Source organism: Schistocerca cancellata, chromosome 8, assembly GCF_023864275.1.
Source record: "Schistocerca cancellata isolate TAMUIC-IGC-003103 chromosome 8, iqSchCanc2.1, whole genome shotgun sequence".
In the NCBI taxonomy this organism is placed as follows: Eukaryota; Metazoa; Arthropoda; class Insecta; order Orthoptera; family Acrididae; genus Schistocerca; species Schistocerca cancellata.
In genome coordinates this window covers 327,274,649-327,297,220 of record NC_064633.1, presented here as the reverse complement: position 1 = coordinate 327,297,220, position 22,572 = coordinate 327,274,649, and the positions used below count along the sequence as shown (strand labels likewise).

Below are 22,572 nucleotides of genomic sequence, written 5' to 3'. Positions count from 1 at the left end.
TTTTTCAGCATGAGCACTGGCGACATGCCGCATCTGTGAAACGTGATCAACAATTGCTCGCAGCAGTTCTGATGGAATCTAAACAATGTGTTCCTGTATACTGGTCCTCAGATCAGGTAGAGACCAAACGTATCTCAGATGAACTTGTTCTGTTAGATATCCCCAAAGCCAAAAGTCACATGGATTCTGATCAGGTGATCTTGCAGGCCGTGCATCTGGAAAACTTCTGGAGATAACACGTTCGTGGAAGGTTGGATAAGCAAACCTTCTACTGCTCAAGCAGATCATCTGCTGGGCGAGCAGCATGAGGTGTTGAGGTGTTGCCCCATCTTGCATGAAAACAGTGGTTTCCATACAGGTGTGCTCTTCCAAAGCAAGCAGTCAAGTGCTGTACGAGGTTGTCTCGATAATGTGCTGAGGTCACAATACACCCGTCAGGCCCTCTGAGAGTATTCTCTTCAAAGAAGAATTTACCAGAACATCCACAATACGCGGTTTACCAGTACCCCAAATTCCGTGCATTCACTGCACCCTGTAGTGTAAAATGTGCCTCCTCACTCCAAAGAATATTGCCCGGCCACATGTCATCAACTTCCGTTCGTGTCAGAAACCGAAGAGCAAATTCGGAACATTTCTGCGGTTTATAAGGTTTCAGTTGCTGCACCGTCTGGATCCTGTACGTGTAACAGTGTAAAATAAACCGCAAAACTATGTTCTGTTGACCACGGACTGGAAAATTTTCCTGACACTGCACAACTCTAGCACTACCCGGCGCAAATGCTGCATGGTCAGTCACACAAACAACCACCTCGTCAATAACTTCCACCAGTATCGGATGCCTTCCTTTCCCAGGTGCCTCACCAAGCTCGCCCGCGTTTTCGGATTTCATTATCTTCTTTACACCTCTTAATGACATCGGGCCTCTCAGCAAGCGACACTCTCTTAATGCAGCACTGTTATTGCTGTGCTGTCGTTCACATAAAGTGGTTTTACTAACAGTGCTCGGTCTCTTTTTCTCGATAGCCACACTGTTCAGTCACATTATGGCTTGTCAAATGACAGCGTGGATGCTAAAAACCGTCATACAGTGTGCAGCACCAAATTTACACATGGTGCCACAACTGGAACTAATTTGTTTTCCAGCATAAAGCGGTTCTATATCACCATATCTACCAAGTTTTAATACCATGGGATGATTACAGCCCACACTGGATCTCATAGTGTAGCTGCACTTTAATTTCAATCACGTGGTAGTAGCCCAGTCGTCACATTCGTTGGACGTTACAAAAGGAACGAATTTTATGAACTTTTAGTACGTCATGTACTGTGTATGTGGTATGTAGGGTAGAATCCTGTAGTGGTGTGTAGCGACCTCGAGAGCCCTGTGCTAACTATGGAGCCAAAAAATCATAATATTTTGACACTTTCTTCAGTTTTTTCTCAAAACATTTTTTCTTTTCGTCCCACAATAAAAGGTACTCAGAACTATCTTGCAGATCGTAAAATTTTCTAAAATTTGTTCTGGTCAAATGTCCTTTTATCACACAGAATGAACGGCAAAAGTTGGAAATCGTCAAAGAAAAAGTGCAAAAAGGACAGGTTTTAGCATTGTAATTTTAACTGTACAACTTTTTTGGAAGAATGTTTAATGCACATTAAGTACCTCACCACCCTCCCCTACAATTAAGGGACTGCTGATTTCTGCTAAGAATGACAAGAAATCCAGATTCCTCATGGAAGGTGCTTTCAAATATCAAACAACTGCAGGAACACCTCCCGCCCACTAATAAACTGTATTTTCTTACCATCTAAACATATATTTGGCACCACACAAAAAATGTCCACAACTTTTTTTTAATTTGCTGGCTTTCGGTAGGCGCCCATACAGCCATCTCAACAGTGGAAAGACAATATGACAGCATAGTTCGATAATTCAGAACGTCCATTAGGTGCGAGTTGTACCCTTGTACTAAGATACACAGGCTTATGACTTGCCCTGTGACCCCAGGTAGGCGATTTTCGTACCAGCAATGACGATACGAAGATAAGGACAACACCACACCCACTTTCTGAGCGGAGAAAATTTCCAGGTCACTTAAGTTAGCAATCTGCTGCGCTGACCCGGCGGTTATCGACACGGATATAAGCTTCACACCTTTATCTATTTGGCCCATACGCCAAGTCAAATTGGGCATCAGGTTCTTCCTCCTCTGTGATAATATACCCCAAAACATACGTTTTTCATATTAGGTGCATTGTGCTGCCATCTACTGCCAGGCACTCCATATCAGCGACCTCAGTAGTCATTAGACATTGTGAGAGAACAGAATGGGGCACTCCGCGGAACTCACGGACTTCGAATGTGGTCAGCTGATTGGGTGTCACTTCTGTCATATGTCTGTACGCGAAATTTCCACACTCCTAATCATTCCTAGGTCCACTGTTTCCGATGTGATGGTGAAGTGGAAACGTGAAGGGACATGTACAGCACAAAAGTATACAGGCTGACCTCGTCTTTTGACTGACAGAGACCACCGACAGTTGAAGAGGGTTGTAATGTGTAATATGCAGCTGTCTATCCAGACCATCACACAGGAATTCCAAACTGCATCGGGATCCGTTGCAAGTACTATGACAGTAAGGCAGGAGGTGAGAAAACTTGGATTTCATGGTCTAGCGGCTGCTCATAAGCCACACATCACGTTGGTGAATGCCAAACGACGCCTCGCTTGGTGTTAAGAGTGTTAACACTGGACGATTGAACAGTGGAGAAATGTTGTGTGGAGTGACGTTCACGGAACACAATGTGGCGATCCGGTGGGAGGGTGAGGGTATGGCGAATGACCGGTGAACGTCCTCTGCCAGCGTGTGCAGTACCAACAGTAAAATTCGGAGGTGGTGGTGTTATGGTGTGCTCGTATTTTTCATGGAGAGGGCTTGCATCTCTTGTTGTTTTACGTGGCACTATCACAGCACAGGCCTACATTGATGTTTTAAGCACCTTCTTGCTTCCAACTCCTAAAGAGCAATTCGGGGATGGCGATCGTATCTTTCAACACTATCAGGCACCTGTTCATAATGCATGGCCTGTGGTGAAGTGGTTACATGACAGTAAAATTCCTGTAATGGACTGGCCTGCACAGTTCTGACCAGACTTCTATAGAACACCTTTGGGATGTTTTTTGGAACGCCGATTCGTGCTGTGCCAGGCCTCACCGACAGACATCGATACCTCTCCTTAGTGCAGCACTCTGTGAAGAATGGGCTGCCATTCCCCAAGAAACCCTCCAGCACGTGATTGAACATATGCCTGCGAGAGTGGAAGCTGTCATCAAGGCTAAGGGTGGGCAAACTTCATACTGAATTCCAGCATTACTGATGGAGGGCGCCATGAACTTAAGTCATTTTCAGCCAGGTGTCCGGATACTTTTGATCACATAGTGTATCTGTTAGGCTAATCCGTATCAATATTTTCTTCGTTCCGCAAAGCCTGAATTCTCAGATAGATACCCATAAAGTATTTGCCCGTGACTGAATACAGGAGTCCTGCTTTCCTACAGCTGTAGTTCACTGTGCTACACTCTTTTGTTTATTTTCAGCAAACAGCCTGAAGCTGCAGTTTTCATTGTAGTTATAGGAATTACTGCTCCTCTTGTTAGCGTCCAGTCAAGAACTGATGGAATGTTTTCGCCACTCAGCCATGACTGTACTTGCAGGTAGGTACGAAAGGAATTGTATCTGACAGTATCTCGAGTAGGTGCCACCCTCACAAGTTGGAATTTGGGGTTTCCAGCAGATTTAGAGATTTGTCAATGGCAAGGATCGTCCAGTATGTGTCTGATCGTGACTTCACCACACAGTATCACAAATAACCCTCCCCATGCTACAGAAATTTTGCGTGATGTTCCGTCTGGCTGTATAAAAATATTACAAGTTTTTCTTGTAATATCTTGTCAGAAGAAAGTAAGCAGTAAAACTAATGGATTGCACCACGAATAAAAATTTGTTGTGCCAGAAAGAGAGAACTCATAACTAGTTAAAACCAAGCCTAAATCTTGATTTTATTATGTAGGTCATATGATCATCATATATTAAGTTGTTCATAACTGTAACATGTAGGTAACATCTGCTGTTCATTGTGAAGTTAAAAAAAGAAATCTCAAATTACCACAGTGAGAACACAAATGCACAACCAAAAGGATCACCCCCAAATTTATGGTTAACATGAATGTCATTTACTTTCACACTGCAAGCCCCAAATTAATATCTCAAGCAAAATACACACAAATAAGATAAAACTCCTTCATCATTCATACATCACATACTTCTCATACACCCATGCTCCAGCACTTTGATAGATCCTCACACAAAATACATATACATATAAATAAAAACAAAACCCTTCATAAAACAAATCATGTAATAAAAAAACCCAAAAACTCATTATATCCATCCTTTTTACATTCCCCTAATCCTAGGTCTTAAATGTATGGTAATCTGTGCATAGCTTGGATGGGTGCAAGTGCAGTCTGTTCTGCTTGCTGTGTTGCCCTCCTCTTCCTACCTCCTCTCCACTTTCTTGGGACAGGTGCCAGTAATGGCAGTAAAGAGTCCAGAGTACACTGAAAGGGACAGATACACCCAATATATATGACTGTCGTACCAGGTAGTTGTAGTTCTATATTCACTGATGAGGTCATTTCAGTTACTTTATGTTGTTGTTGTGGTGGTCTTCATTCCTGAGACTGGTTTGATGCAGCTCTCCATGCTACTCTATCCTGTGCAAGCTTCTTCATCTCCCAGTACCTACTGCAGCCTACATCCTTCTGAATCTGCTTAGTGTATTCATCTCTTGGTCTCCCTCTACGATTTTTACCTCCATTCTGCCCTCCAGTACTAAATTGGTGATCCCTTGAGGCCTCAGAACATGTCCTACCAACCGATCCCTTCTTCTAGTCAAGTTGTGCCACAAACTCCTCTTCTCCCCAATTCTATTCAATACCTCCTCATTATTTATGTGATCTACCCATCTAATCTTCAGCATTCTTCTGTAGCACCACATTTCGAAAGCTTCTATTCTCTTCTTATCTAAACTATTTATTGTCCACGTTTCACTTCCATACATGGCTACACTCCATACAAATACTTTCAGAAACGACTTCCTAACACTTAAATCAATACTAGATGTTAACAAATTTCTCTTCTTCAGAAATGCTTTCCTTGCCATTGCCAGTCTACATTTTATATTCTCTCTACTTTGACCATCATCAGTTATTTTGCTCCCCAAATAGCAAAACTATTTAAGTGTCTCATTTCGTAATCTAATTCCCTCAGCATCACCCGACTTAATTCGACTGCATTCCATTATCCTTGTTTTGCTTTTGTTGATGTTCATCTTATACCCTTCTTTCAAGACACTGTCCATTCCGTTCAACTGCTCTTCCAAGTCCTTTGCTGTTTCTGACAGAATTAGTTACTTGATATGGACCCTGATAATGTGTGAAGAATTTGTTTATCTTTACCTTCAGGGTGTAAGGGTTAGTTAACATTACCCACTATTCTAATCAGTACTTAGATAGCTTTGCATTCCATTGTCCCATCCGTTCCTGAGATTTGAAGGGCTTTGTACTAACTTTCTGTACTTGCTTCCATATTTCCAATGAATTTCTTGTGAAATTTAGCACTGATTCATCATCATTCCATATTTTAGATCTGAGTCTTTCAATTGGTGATAGCTTGTTTCTGGCCATATACACTCCTGGAAATGGAAAAAAGAACACATTGACACCGGTGTGTCAGACCCACCATACTTGCTCCGGACACTGCGAGAGGGCTGTACAAGCAATGATCACACGCACGGCACAGCGGACACACCAGGAACCGCGGTGTTGGCCGTCGAATGGCGCTAGCTGCGCAGCATTTGTGCACCGCCGCCGTCAGTGTCAGCCAGTTTGCCGTGGCATACGGAGCTCCATCGCAGTCTTTAACACTGGTAGCATGCCGCGACAGCGTGGACGTGAACCGTATGTGCAGTTGACGGACTTTGAGCGAGGGTGTATAGTGGGCATGCAGGAGGCCGGGTGGACGTACCGCCGAATTGCTCAACACGTCAGGCGTGAGGTCTCCACAGTACATCGATGTTGTCGCCAGTGGTCGGCGGAAGGTGCAGTTGATAAGTGACATTGCAGATGCAAGACCGATGGCAGGCACCTGGTAAACCACAGTAGATTAGCTGGCTGCTTCCATAGTCAGGCCTTTGGCATGCAGGCACATGAGCCAAAGCCCAGGACCCCTTGAAGATATCCAGCAGTCACCCTGGTGGTGTTCCCTTTTGTGACTCCACCAAAGTCCCAGAAGTATCAGGTCTAGCTGTATACGTCTCAGCATTATCAGCATTTGGAGACATGATACTGCTAGGGTCTGAGTGACAAGTATTAATGGTTACTCAGCCTGGTTTTGTTATGACAGGATGCCACTTTTGCTCACATAGTTGACCTAGGCCGCTCAGTGTTGGGCTTTGACATGAGGAAATTTAGCTTGCCACTGTGATGGATTGGAGTCTTTCACCTTTCTGCTTCAGCAATATTCCAGCCCCAGCAGCACAAATTTCATGTGAAGCTAGCCTGTCCACCTCACCGTGGTTTGTGAAGTCTACACAAGTGTGTTTCTGCAACACCTTTGATAAGCTGCATCCCTAGTTCATGTTCCAGAAAATGATGAACTTCCATTCCATATCATTTTTATGCTCTTTACCTGCAAGAATTAATCTTCAGTTTTAAAACATAACTTAATTCAGTATTTCAGAGAGTTAATAGGTTGTTCATTTCCCTGTACCTGAATACTTAAAACAACAATTTGCAGTAGCTGGCCAAATGCAACTCTCTGTTGCCCAAGTACCACTGCTGAAAACACTTGAACAGTACTGTTCAAAAAGATACGTAAATTGTACAAGAAATTTCTAGAAGAGCTAAACAACCCAAACAACTGATGTCAGGCGCTTGGTAAACCACAGGATTGCGTGCAGAACAGTTGGATACTTCCTCAAACAGTCAGGCCCATGGTGTACAGGCACACAGGTTCCAAAATCAGGACCCCTTGCAGATCCAGAAATCACCCTGGAGGTGGCCCCCACTTAAATCCAGCTCAAGCCCCAGAAGCATCAGGTCTAGAGTGGCCTGCAAATTCTAAGGAGTTCTGCACCAATTTTTCACACATTGAAGGTGGTTTTAAACACTCAAATATGTTAAAAATGGGAAGGAATTTAGCAATCAGTCACTAATTAAAATTGTATTTTTCTTGCAGATCAAGATTTCAGCTATTGAATAGCTATCTTCTAAAAACTACATGAAAATATAAAAAATCAGAACTTAAAAGTTGTAAATAAAAACCACTCTGTGCAATAGTAGTGACAAAGTTAGGTAACGTACTTTTTAAGTCAAATCATATACTCATCGAGCTTGTGACAACAAAGGTTATTATATGGCTTTAAGATATACATTGCCAGATTCTAACTGGGGCTGTTGTTTCCAGAGCAGTACAAGCAGCCACAGGATATGTCATATGGTTAGAGCAATGCCCTCTACATTACTAACATCAGCTCAAAGTTACCAGTACCAGTACAGTTTTTTTTATAAAGTTGATATTAAAATTAGAGAACTAAAAACCAAGTAAACTTGCATTTGCCAGTTCAACAAGTGAAAACAAAATTTAATACTATGGTGGTTGTTGTTTGTCTTCTAATTTTTTGCTGTTACCTTGCTTGTCAACTTTTTTACATAAATTGCACCCAACCCATTTTAGTTAATGCAGTAATTAAAGTCACAACCTTGGTGAGTCTATATGCCTCTGTTTAAATGGTATGTTACCTAACTTTATCACACCTGTTGTACAATGTGGTTTTAATTTACACCTTTTAAGTACTGATTCTTGTATATTTATTGTATTTTCTAACATTGAAGACAGCTATTCAGTAGCTGAAATGTAGATCTGCAATAAAAATACAGATTGGATTTGCAGTTGATTGTTGAATACCTTTTCCCTTTTTGCAGTATACTACAATTGCTGTGCACAACTGTTCCACTGGAATCACACATGACTCACGTCTATGACATTTGAGTCAAGGGGAACACTACAGAGAGTAAAAATTAGCCTTGAAATCAGCCCTCTCATTTACGTATTTTTAGTAATTTCTCTCAGTTATTCTGATAGGTGTGAGAGTGGTCACATTGCTCATGCAATGAAAATGTCTTTCAGACAATGTATTTATTTAGAGGTATACACTTTGTTTGTTATGTTGCAACTAAATAAAAGGGTATTGTGTGTAAAATGGTGTATATAATCACTTCATTATACTTACAGAAATATTGGTAAGTTTCAGCCTATGCCTAGTTAAAAATAATCATGAGGTAGGCAAGAAAAAAACAGGAGGTAGGGGGAGGGGGAGGGGGAGGGGGAGGGGGAGGGGGGGGGGGAGAGAAAGAGAGCTAGGATGGGCAAAGGTTATCGGTATAAAAGGGATAGGACAGGGGTGATGAAGATAGATGGGGTGGGGGAGCATTTAGTTTTTACAAAAAGTAATTTGTCCACTTGTTATGGTTTAGACTTCTGCCACAAAGATACACAAACATTTTGAATTTGGGTGTATACTTCTTAGACTTGCTGAAAATACTGTTCTTGCTTTTATCATTCCAGTTCAGTGAATAAACCAACTTGTCCTTTTTCATGTCTTCAGTACCTGATATTTTTGTTCCTATAGGCTCTGCAGACTTCATAGGTGTAAATGAATACACATCATCACTGGGGAGGTCCAATGAATCTGCAGGGGATGCTGGAGCCAGCATGGACCTCAACCCACAGTGGCCAACTGCTGCAGCCAAATGGCTTCAGGTTTGAATGCATTACATGAACTATGTCCTCCTACTACTATACCTCTTCTGCTGCTGAAATTATAAGAAACACTAGTGCAGTTGCAGTATACAGAATGTGAGAAAAGAAAATTCAGGATCTCTTAGATGCCAATCAATAAGTTTGTCTTTAGGAAATGTAAAGGCACCAGAGCAGCTACTCTGACATTGCACTTTGAGGCAACAATAAAGAAAAACCAAGACACTATCATAGGATTTGTTGACCTAGATAAAGTTTTTGGCAAATTAAAGCGATGAAAGATATCTGGAATTTGTGGAAAAACAGTTATAAGCTGCAGGGAAAAGTATAATATATATATATATACAAGGACTAAGGGCTAACAATAAGAATGGAAGATCAAGTCAGAAGTGCTCAAATTAAAAAGGGTATAAGACAAGGATATAGATTTTCTCCTCTACTATTCAACCCGTACAGAAAAGAAGCAATTGTGGAAATAAGAGAGAGATACAAGAGAGGGATTAAGATTCAGGGTGAAGGGATATCAATGACAAGATTTACTGGTCATGTTGCCATCCTCAGTAACAGTGAAGAATGTTTATATGACCTGTTGAATGGAATGAAGAGTCTACTGACTTCAAAATGTGGAATGAAGGTAAACCGAACAAAGACAAAAGTGTCGAGTAGTAGTGGAAATGAGATTAGTGATAAATTTCACATCAGAAATGGGACCATGAAAGAAATATGCTACCTTGGACACAAAACAAGGCATGATGATGTAAGCAGGGCACAACAAGCAGGCTTGTGCAGCAAAAGAAAGCATTCCTCACTACAAGACTGCTATGGACGTGAAAGATAAACATTAAATTGGAAGAGAAATTTCTGAGAATGTCCATCTTTAGTATAGCATTGCAAGGAAATGAATCATGTACTGTGGGAGAACTGGAAAAAACAACAGAATCAAAGTACCTGAGATATATATTACAAAAAGATTTTGATGATTGAACTGATAAAATGTGAGGAAATGCTCTTCAGAACCAAAGAGAAAAGGAATTATTGGAAAACACTAACTAGAAGAATGGACAAGATTATATAACATCACAGAATAATGTCCATGATACTAGAAGGAGCTGTGGAGGACAAAACTTGTATGGGAGGGAAGAGATAGGAAATTGTGACAGACCATGTCTAACCTGTCAGATTATTGATTAAAAACTTTACTGTACACTGTGATAATTGAATCTGTTAGTTTAGTGCCATGACTGCTCCTCATTTTAGTTGTCAAGATGACAAACATAACAAGAATCTTTTTTTCCATACTTTCTCTTCTATCATTTTCTTCTTTCCTTTTTCAAATCAGTTTTTTTTTTCTGCTGCCATGAAACTCACATTGTTAAGCTGAAGCTTTTGTGAGTAGTATATTTTTAGGATGGATTAATCATCTTTTTTTTCCTTTTTGTCAGTGATCAGCTACTCACTCCTTCAAGATCTATTATTTTAGGCTTTTCTTGATTTTTGTGTTCATCACAAAATTTTAAAGGAGGTTTGGTTGGTCCATTTGGTGGAGGGGATCAAACAGTGAGGTCATCGGCCCCATTGGATTAGGGAAGGATGGGAAAGGAAGTCAGCCGTGTCATTTCAAAGGAACCATCCCGTCATTTGCCTGAAGTGGTTTAGGGAAATCATAGAAAACCTAAATTAGGATGACTGGACACGGGTTTGAACTGCCATCCTCCTGAATGTGAGTCCAGTGTGCTAACCACTGTGCTATCTCGCTTAGTTTAAAGGATGGTAGTGTACATACATGTGGATTTTTTTGAATCTTTCAGAGCAAGAATGGAAGAGAGTGGATGCCATTTCACTGACCTTGTTTTATTGAATTTTGAATGATGTTCATATCAGTCTTTTAGCATGATATTTAATAACAGTATTCTTGAGTTTTCCAAATCTTAAAAATCATTATTATTACTCAATATAAAAGTTCAACATTGTAAAGAAATTCTCAGATAAGGATTAATTTTAACATATGTGTACATAATCAAAACAAATAATCTTTCCCTATTTTGTGACAATACATATCATTTCTGGTATGAAATCAGAATTCTGTGAGGCCAAAATAAGTTGCAATTAGGTCTACTGCTTTCCTTGACCTCAGATCAGAGGTGCTACTTTCCAAGGATATTTATGGGCCATATGCTAATATTTACTAAACATTACAAAAATTAGAGAGCAATTTTCTGGTGCCCAAGAACGCTAATCTTTATTATATTCAATGCATTTAGGTTGCTGTTGACAGAAAATGAGTGTCATGCATTCTACTCTGATCCTAATCTGTGATTTAAGTAGGACTGATGACTGATCATGGATTGGGATGGAGCACTTTTCCTGCTAGACAGCATACACAGTCAAATGGCAATGTGAAACAATCAACTTTTGCTCTTTGATGTGGTGGTAAGATCATGTGTCCAGTATTGAGGCCATGTCAAATTGCACAATATTATGTAATTGACATAATGTATAGCTAATAAGAGCAGTATAGCAGGCAATTTGGCAACTCTAACCTTCTTCTCTCCCCCCCCCCCCCCCCCCTCCCCCTCCCTTTGTTTTGATGTTGATCTTGTGGCTTTGGTTCTGATAAAGCTAATGGTGACTCCCACTAATCATTGTGTTTATGCCAAGCTTATGTTACCATTGGTCAAACACATTAATTATTTATTATATAATTTGTGCAAAAAATTAAATGCATGTGTTTCTGCGACAAAATTCTTGTTGTGCTGAATTTTTTTGTTTTGACTGAACTTAAATTTATTAGTTATATTATGAACAATTTCTTAATGACCGAATGATTTATGAATTGTGACAAAGTTCTTTTTAACATAAGCTTCAAGTCTGTGCAGTCAAAAAGTGTGGTGGATTTGATCCAAAATGCTTACAGTATCCCCTGGGGAACTTGATGGCAGACTTCAAGCACCTTGTGCAAGAGCACTTTCCTCACTTGCTGGGAGATGAGAAAGTGGGAATAATGTAACACCTCCAAAGAGATTTAGCTAGGACTGCAATGTGAAACTTCCACATCACTCCCCAAAAATGGCAAAACTGATTGCTAACTTACACAGGAACTTTAAAAATAGAGTTCAGTATTTCTGCTTTTGCTTTTCTACCCTCAGTTTCAGTTCCTATCTCACCTATGAGTGTCTGGAAACTAACTTTGGTACCACTGACAGCCTTTACAAATGACCAGTATATTTCTCCGGGTTTTGTGAAAGATATTTTGACAATATCCTGCTACTCTAGTCTTCGAAGGCTTGATGGATTGGCCTCTTCACAGCCAAATGCCTTTCATTCAGCATAAATATCTGCAGTCCTACATTTTGTTTTACATCTATTATGCAGTAGTAGTCTCTGTATACCATGGAGAGTCCTTGTCATCAATAACTGTGGTAATAGGTTCATATCTAACAACTGCATGGCCAACTATTCTTATAGACTTGAGTCAGTGTTGTTCTACATGCTCCCCTCCAGAGCTTAATGTTTCTATGGCAACAAAATTCGTCAAGGGGCACATTAGCAATATGTAAAATTTCCAGTTGTTGCAAATGGTCTTCCTCACAGTGTTTCTTAATGAAATATGACACAGTAGTCTCTTTTTCTAGTTTGCCCAACACATAAATCCATCTACTCATGTTAGTTTCCTTTTGTACTTTGATAATCATTGTAGCTACTGCTGTATCATGGTCACTGATACTAGTTTCAGTGTGGGCATCCTCAACAAGGACAGGTCAGTTAGTTACCATTAGATCCAATATATTTCCAATATGAGTGAGTTTCTGAAGTATCTTTTCTGGTAGACTAGCAGACTGTATGGGAAGCAAATGTTTTAAAGCAGATTCTTTATTCAGTGTTTGATGTAACTAAGTTTTTCTTGCGATCTATGGCTGAGTCTGGGCTGGCTTGGCACCAGATGTCAACACCAACCCACTCTCTGTTCATGAGCTGTTTGGTAAACACCACTCTCACAGTTGACACTGCTGATGATGTGACACTTTACAAATAGTGTCAGTGGCATCGCCCACCTCTCAGAAGGTTGTAGAGTGTCACATGACACCTGTGAAGTTGACTGGGAAGCACAGTCAAGCAGAGATCTCACCATCTCTTGGCAGCCAGCTCTTATTCCAGTCAGATGCACCTTCCTGATCCTCTTGGGTTCCATGTACACACATAAAAAAAAAGTTTTGCATCACCTTGGTTCCAAGCATTCTGGAACCTGTACAGAAAACTGGAACACAGAGCAACATAAACATCATTTCCACCCTTTTTATTCCTCATGAAAACCACACATTGCATGTTGTACCACTGTACAGCGAGGCCTTCAGAGGTGGTTCAGGTTGCTGCACACACTGGACCTCTAATACCCAGTAGCACATCCTCTTGCATTGACACATGCCTGTATCAGTCATAGCATACTATCCAGCAGTTCATCGAGGCACTGTTGGTCCAGATTGTCCCACTCCTCAATGGTGATTCAGCATAGATCCCTCGGAGTGGTTGGTGGGTCAGGACATCCATAACAGCCCTTTTCAATCTATCCCAGGCATGATCAAGAGGGTTCATGTCTGGATAACATGCTGGCCACTCTAGTCAAGTGATGTCATTATCCTGAAGGAAGGAATTCACAAGATGTGCATGATTGGGACGTGAATTGTCATCCATGAAGATGAATGCCTCATCAATATGTTGCCGATATGGTTGCACTATTGGTTGGAGGATGGCTTTCATGTATCATACAGCCATTACGATGCCTTCCATGACCACCAGTGGCATACGTTGGCCCCACATAATGCCACCCCAAAACAGCAGGGAACCTCCACCTTGCTACACTCACTGGACAGTGTGTCTAAGGTGTTCAGCCTGACCGGTTGCCTCAAAACATGTCTCTGATGATTGTCTGGTTGAAGGCATATATGACACTCATCGGTGAAGATAACGTGATGCCAACCCTGAGCAGTCCATTCGGCATGTTGTTGGGCCCATCTGTACCCTGCTGCATGGTGTCGTGGTTGCAAAGATGGACCTCACCGTGGATGTTGGGAGTGAAGTTGCGCATAATGCAGCCTATTGCGCACAGTTTGAGTTGTAACACGACATCCTGTTGTTGCACAAAAAGCATTATTCAACATGGTGACATTGCTGTCAGGGTTCCTCCGAGCCATAATCCATAGGTAGTGGTCATCTGCTGCAGTAGTAGGCCTTGGGCAGCCTGAGTGAGGCATGTCATTGACAGTTCCTGTCTCTCTGTATCTCCTCTATGTCTGAACAACATTGCTTTGGTTCACTCCGAGGCCTGGACACTTCCCTTGTTGAGAGCTCTTCCTGGCACAAAGTAACAATGCAGAAGCAATTGAACTGTGGTATTGAACGTCTAGGCATGGTTAAACTTCAGACAACACAAGCCTGGTGGAATGACTGGAACTGATGAGCTGTCAGACTCCCTCCGTCTAATAGGCACTGCTCAAGCATGGCTGTTTACATCTTTGGGCAGGTTTAGTGATAACTCAACAGTCAATGGGACTGTGTCTGTGATACAATATCCATAGTCAATGTCTATCTTCAGGGGTTCTAGGAACCGGGCTGATGCAAAACTTTTTTTGATGTGTGTACATTCAGTCTGTCAGTGGCCTCCCCAGGCTCTGATGTATCCCTTATTTTTAGCAATAAAGATGACACACCAGTCAGTTTTCAACTTGCAACCTGGCATTGGTTGTTCAGTCACCCACTCCACTGGATTCCCACTAAATCCTGACCACCTTCACAGGTCAGCTTGGCCATATTTGGTCTAGTTAGTTTTCAGAAAAGGCATTAGTAATGTTTCAAAGGATGTCTTATCACACTCACCATATGCAAAACTGTAATCTTCCCAATTGAGTGTTGGATAATTAAACTCTCCTATGGTGGTGACAGTATGATTAAGAAACTTGTGTATTAGCAAAATGAGATTTTCTCTAAAGTTTTCAGTTACTTTTGGAGGTAATTCTGGAGAATGCAATTATCAGTTTATGCCACCCTAATACTAAGTCTTGTCCAAATTCTCATGCTTTCTCAAGGTTTAACCTATCTCCACTGAGCCCTGTAATTAGGAACATCCAACCTAATGGCATTTTCATCCCTCCCACAGTGGTATTCTGAATCCCATCAAACATAAGCAATTGCTTTGTCCATTCCTACTCAACCCGTACTCCCAACCCATTGCCTCATGGCTTGTATCTGCAATAGATCTAGCTGCAATACCTCTCCCATACATGCTCTACCATCACCTAATCCAATCCAGTCCCACACATCTGTCCCATCAAAGGCAGGGCTACCTGTGAAAACAGTCATGTGATGTCCAAACTAAGCTGCAACCACTGTGCTGCTTTCTATGTAGGCATGGCAACTAACAAGCTGGCTGTCCATATGAATGGCCACAGCTGGACCACCCAGTTGCTGAACATGCTGCCAACACATTGCCTTCACTTCCATCTGCTTCCCAGCCTGTATCATCTGGATCCTTAATACAAGCACCAGCTTTCGTGAATTGTGCAGGTGGGATACTGCAAATTGAGAGGAAAACCACTGATATTCTTGATGTCACCTTCTATAAAGACAAGGCCCGGTTCCATCTTTCTGGTCATGTTAACACACAAAACACACAGTTAAAGTCAACAAAGGATCCTTGTGCTGTGACTGCAATGCCATTTCATCATTGGAAAATTGTAGCCTTGGTAGCAACATCCAGATGACATAATGTTGGACCTTTATTTTTTGAAGAAACCATAAACAGTAAACTTTTCTGTTTAAAGATGCACAGTTTCATTGGCCAGCTAAAGGAAGACAAAATCAACTACTCATTGTTTCAGCAAGATGTCACTACAAGCTCTGCCCCTCTGCTCCCACCTGACTCTCTCTCTCTCTCTCTCTCTCTCTCTCTCTCTCTCTCTCTCTCTCTCTCTCTCTCTCTCTCTCTCTTTTATTGGGAGGTGGGGGGGGGCTTTTCTAAGGTGGTACCAAAGTTAGTATCAGACACTCATAGATGAGATAGGAAGTGAAACTGAGGGTAGAAAAGCAAAAGCAGAAATATTTAACTCCATTTTCAAATATTTCTTTACAATGGATAATGCAAGAATATTACTCAGTTATAATTCTTGCTTCACTAAAGACTGCTGAAATGGTGATATGGATACTAATGTCAGTGGTGTTGGGAAACAGCTCAAATTGCTAAAACTGATCAAAGTTCCAATGTCCAACAGCAGCCCTATCAGAGTCTATACCTAATTTGGGATTGAATTAACCCATCTTTCAACTAGAATGTTTCTTAGTTCTCTTGAACATATCATCTTACCAGTAGCTGGAAGAAAGTCCACTCTCATCCACAGGAAGGGCACCAGAAGTTATGCACAAAACTAAAATCCAATATCCTCGACATACAGAACCTTGGACCATATTCTGAGCTCAGACATAATGGGATAACTGAAACAGAATTACTTTCTCCAAGCCAATAAGAAAAGATTCTGAAAATACTGATTATGTGAAACCGAGCTCTCACTTTTCTCTTATTGCACCCTAAAAGTTATGGATTAAATAGACGGCCTTAAGCCCACCCTCCCTCTTGGGTGAGCACTTGCATGCAAGCACAAGGTGCATGTGTGTGGGGGGGAGGGTGGGGGGGGGGGGGGGGGTGAGTCTGAAGCCAGGAAAGAATTCAAGTATTCTAGACTACTACACACTAATATTTCTCATGATTCATGTTTGTAAGCTGCTCAAAAGGATAGTGAACCAACTACTCTGGTTCCTTGAATATAAGTGATATCTATTTCAATATCAATGCAGATGATAGCTGTAGAGTTACCGCCCTTTTCTTGAAATGTTTCTTTTAATTTTCCTACAGGTAACATCTATCTTTCTCCTAGTTATGCATATTGTCATTGTTGCCATTGTGGATTAAATACTTTCTCTCTACTTTGCACATATTGTTGTTGTGGTCTTTAGTCCAAAGACTGGTTTGATGCAGCTCTCCATGCTTCTATATCTTGTGCAAGCCTCTTCATCTTTGAATAACTGTTGCAATTTACATCTTTCTGAATCTCTTTACTGTATTCATCTCTTCATCTCCGTCCACAATTTTCACCACTCACACTTCCCTCCAATACTAAACTGGTGATCCCTTGATGTCTCAGAATGTGTCTTATCAACTGATCCTACTTTTGGTTAAGTTCTGCTACAAATTCTTTATCTTCCCAATTCTATCAGTACCTCCTCCTTAGTTAAGTGATCAACCCATCTGATCTTCAGCATTCTTCTGTAACACCATATTTTGAATGCTTCTGTTCTCTTTTCATATAAACTGTTTATCATCCATGTCTCACTTCCATAAATGGCTATCCTCCACACAAATATTTTCAGAAAAGACTTCCTAACACTTAACTCTATATTCAATGTTAACAGATTTCTCTTCTTCAGAAATTCTTTTCTTGCAATTGCCAGTCTACATTTTATATCCTCTCTACTTCGACCATCATCAGTTATTTTGCTCCCCAAATAGCAAAACTTCTTTACTACTTTAAGTGTCTCATTTCCTAATCTTATTCCCTTAGCATCACCTGATTTAATTTGATTACATTCTATTATCCTCATTTTCCTTTTATTGGTGTAATGACATTACTGGACACTACGCACTGTAAAAATTCACTGAAAATTATGAAAATATTTATATAGTTGGTGTTGGTGCTATTTGCTGATTTTTTATTAAAAAAGTTAGTTTACATTGCATAATTAGCTCGAGCCCCCAAGTGCTATGGCATACTGGGGGTCTTGCCCTGGGAAATTTTCTAAATTTTAGATGAAAAATAGTGAGTTTTAAAGATTTTTTAAGCATTTTAGTGTCATACGATAAACATTGGAACCCCAAAAACTCGGCTCTCGATAACTCGGCTCTCGATAACTCGGCTCTCGATAACTCGGCTCTCGATAACTCGGCTCTCGATAACTCGGCTCTCGATATCTCGGCTCTCGATAACTCGGCTCTCAGGGAAACTCAACAAGCCACACACATTTTTTGGCTTTGAAAAAAGAAACAAAACGTAAACACGTATGGCATTTTTGTAAAAAGCTAATTTACAGTAATAATCATGCTTATAGATTATTACAGAGCAGTGAATATATAGCTCTTAAAAGAATGAAATTATATTTAAATAAACCTTAAGCTATCATTAAAAGAATTACTGTCGCACAGTAATAGTACTTTGATTAATAAGTGAAATAGCTGATTTAAGCTTACTTTGAATAAGGCTCATGGTTCATTAAATAAAAACAGTATCTCAAAGTTAATGCTTAATACAGTTAATAAAGTTAATACAGTATGCCTAATACTTTCAGTCAAAAAGTATGCAAATAGCGGATTTTAATTTGGCCTTACACCCTAAAAATATTTAAGAATTTGAAAATAACTAATACAGTACTATAGTATTATAGTAATACAGTACTAAACTAGTACTAATATTTCGAAACTGAAAATTTAACATTATGTATGTATTTAATTCTCTATTTTATAAAGATTTTTAATATTGCTCTAAATGCCATTATTAGGGCTAGAGTGTCTTTAGAAAGGTGCAAATGTTGACTGTCTGACTGGGTTACTGAATATGAAGTCATTGGTTACTGGTCGGATATCCAATTCATCCAAAACATCTCGATGGGCATGAAGAACAGCCAAGTTGTTCAATCGCTTCTGTCCCATTGTTGATCAGAGATATGACTTCAAACATAGAAGGGCACTAAATGGCCATTCTGCTGTTGCTGTTGTGATCGAAATTACTTGGAGAAGCTTAATGCGCTTCACTACTTCACATAACATTTCTCTAACTGCAGGCGCTTGTGTAATGTACTTTCTTACATCACACACGTTTTGTAAGACCTGTAGTTTTTTATTAGTGATATCGGCTAACATATTAAAGTGTAAGCACAGTCTCTCAATGTCTAGATCATTTTTGAAAAACTCAGTTGATTTTTCCAAATTTGTTTCACCTCTGTGTACTAAAAGCAAGCACTCTTGTTCAACTACAATGACCTGTGTGAATCCAGTTGAAGCAAACCGCTCAGTAATGCAAGATTTCACCATTTTACAAACTTCAATGTAAATATCTTTGTAGTAGTCCTTTGGGGTTTTGAAAGTGTACGATGAGCTGGCTTCATTGTTTTCATACTTCTTTGGTACACTTCGATTCTGAGGAAGCAAAGGATCATCAGCTTGTGAAGGTTTTTCTTTTAAACACAATTCCCAAAACCGCTCATAACTATCACACCTTCCATTCAATATACAAATCAAGCCCTCATATATTTTTTCCATATCAGCAACACTTAGATGAGGGCAGTGAAATTTTTCATTGACATCCTCTACTGGGTTCATTGCATGGCAATAAAGATGTAAAAAGAAATGTCTTGAATTGCAACATTGACTCAAGGTAGCCAGCACATTTGTAACCTGCCTCTGTTTTGTCCTCTGCAGAAAATGTTTCAAAAAACACTAGAAGTTCTTCACAGTTTTTCAATGTTCTCAAGATATTAGAGGCTCGTATAGTCCATAGAGTCGGGCAATGAGGTCATAGACCAGCTTGGTCATTGCCGCTCTCAGTGTATGCTTCTGAAAAATTCCATGCCTTTGTTGGATTCCCTTACAGTGTTTATTAAGTCCTTCGCTAAAGCCATAATATCCCTCATATATGTAAGATGGCGGAGACTGTCTACCACTGCCAAGTCTAAACTGTGAGCAGTGCAGTGCACATAACGTGCTTTGGGTTTTATATCCAAAACTAACTTTAGTCCATTGAACTTACCTCTCATAGTCGAGGCACTGTCCTCTTAAGTTATCCATTGACAAATAAAGACGAGCAAAAATGTGTTTTAAAATACTAAACAGAGTTTGTGATTCAATGTTGGGGGTCTCGTATAAGCCAATAAAGTCTTTGTTGATGATTAAGGAATCATCGACAGTGGGAATAGAAAATGACACTTGTTCATGAATCGAAGAATCACTTGTTTCATCAACCATAATAGAAAAATGTTCAGGATTCTTGATTGAAGCCAATACCTTTCTCAACACAGACTTTCCTAGTAGATCAATGATCCACATTTTGAATATCGAGGGACATCCAAATATATCGCGAACACCCTAACCAATCTTTAAACACAGGTATGTCATTCTCTTGGAATTCAACAATTGAAAAAAATGTGAGTTTACATCTTTGTGTCCTCTAATTGCTCATCCTTGTTGGCATAGAAATTGCACAGTAGTAAAAACTGTCTCAAGAGGTAAATGGCCTTTCTTCATATCACTATCTACCTGTTCATTGAATTGGGAGGCCACACTTTGATTAGTGATAGAATTTAATTTCAGAACACCTTCTTTATGCGTAAACGTATTTTCATGAAGATGGAATTTTTCCAGAGCCTTCTTCCAGTTAGAAAAGCCAAAGGAAGTAAATGCATCTTCTTTTTTTTTTTTTTTAAGAAAATTGTAATAGACTTTTAGCATCTGCCTCTTTGCAGGTTTTGCAGAAAACTTTTTCAGTAGATGCTTCATATTCTAGCCATGTATATTTGATCAACCAAGACTTCTGAAATGATCTTCCCTTACCAGATTGTCCAGGTTTCAGCTGTGAAGGTTCTCGCCTGAAGACAATGAAGCAATTGATGATACAATAATTGTTGGAGGTTGACTTGCAGTACCATCAACTTCCAAGTGCGCCTTTTTGGTAACAAATGTATCCATTGCAAACTTAATTTGCAGTGCACTAAGTGACTAAAGTAAACGAATAAAATATAATCATATAAAATAGTCCACCAGACACTAAAGTCAGAACACTAAACACATCTGCAGCATGCACTGAACGAAACTATCCACACTGAATGACTGTAACAGCAGGGTGGGCTTTATATAGCCACAGTGTCATAATGTCTTGAAGCGTCAAGGCGACATGAGGCGGAGGGTTCCAGGCACTTCTGCTCCATTCCTTTTGATGTCGCCACGGCAGCAGCGCTGACCCGTCGGCGTCAGACTTTACCCAAAGGTTCCCACACTGGGACAAATTCTAAGTGTGCCCACCTCATTTTAACACTATCATGATTCACAACACTCATTTTCAGTTAACCTGGTTACTACTGTAATAATTATTTGTTTTAACTTGTTATTAAATGTATTTTACAAGGTAACTATTGTCAAACAAGGAAAATAAAAAATGGCAACATACTTTTGTGATTTTAAAAAGCATAATATAACAAATAATTTTCTTAAATTATTGGGGGGCTCCACTCCCCCCACCCCCCAAATGAATTTTTGAGGGGGCTTGGGCCTCCTCAGGCCCCATGGAGTTGGAGCCTGTATATTGGCTTTAATTTTCTGACCTGAGCTCACTCTCAGAATTACACAGCTTTTCTGGAAATAACTGTTTAGAAATGAGAACACTGCTCTTCGGTCAGCAACAGATGTGTTAATCTAATAAGTTTTCTTTTTACAGACTTACATCACTTTTCACACAGAATATGCCTCCCAGATTAGCAATAGCACAGAGAATATACAAAAGCAGCTGAACAAAACACCCTGAAGCCATATTAATTAATTATTACCACATCATTCACAGTAAGATTCTAGAACTACTCTACTATCTATGTTTTTCTTCCTTTGAGCTAGAAGGCCTTCATGGCTGTGTCCAGGAAGAAGCAAAGGGGACCAGCTCCCCCCCTCCCCCCAACCCCTCTCCCTTGAAAATATAATCTTCACCATTCAACCCCATATCCTCCCTCTACCAGGTAGATAGATGAAAAAGTGCAGCATAAATTGTTGTGCCAAGAGCCATTTGTCTTGAAATCTCATGGCTATTTTTTTCTTTCACTGTGAACTAAAATGTGCTCCTACTCCCCCCACCCCCTACAATGCTCAGACCATGGGTACACTCTTGAGACAATTAATAATAGCTTATACTTGGGAAATAAGTTGATGTGCTTACGTTTCACCTGTGAATGCAGTAGGGATAAATTATAACATGTGTTACTGTAATAAGTACTTCATGTTTCCAATTTAGTGATTTGCTCAGTGTCGAGGTAGTTGTTTTCAAGCATGATTTACCAATTTATTTACTTACAGCATGAAGTAAAAATTCTCTACTAATATTCCCAGCTGCCTTTGCTGTTCAGGTAGAGCTTAAAAGTGTGTTTCAGTTCCGTATCGTCTATTTGACCAACCACGATGCTTATGTGGAACTGTGCAACTGATTTTTGAGTGATCATATGAATGTAAGAAAATGAGACCATGACCTTAAGTATACGATTGATGCTGACACAGGCACACTTCTGAGAATGCCCTCACTCTAGTGTGAAGATCATGTCACTGAGCAATATGATAACTGCTGGCTGAGGCATTCTGTGGAACATGTTAATGCAAAGCTTGGAAAATCACTCAAAGGAGAGCAAAGTTCACACATCGATGTAGTTGTTACATTGGCCCCTTCATCCATTTTATAAGAAATGGCATGGTTTGCAACTGAATGCTTCTGGTAAGTGCCTACTTGCCAGAAGCATCCAGTCTGACCAAAGCAGTAGACATCCTATACATTTTTTAAAAATATATTTAATGAATCTTCTCTTCTTATATCTTGTCAGAAGAAAGTAAGCAGTAAAACTAAT

At 40.1% G+C, this 22,572-nt stretch overlaps 1 protein-coding gene across 1 annotated transcript in view; it reads left to right on the top strand.

The window, feature by feature from the left end:
• The window catches only part of LOC126095544 (myrosinase 1-like), a 182,795-nt gene that overhangs the window by 97,044 nt on the left and 63,179 nt on the right, over window positions 1–22,572 (top strand). Inside the window, exon 8 of the mRNA XM_049910323.1 lies at window positions 8,756–8,886. Coding sequence (XP_049766280.1) covers window positions 8,756–8,886 — 131 coding nt within the window. The remainder of the gene's footprint in view (window positions 1–8,755; window positions 8,887–22,572) is intronic.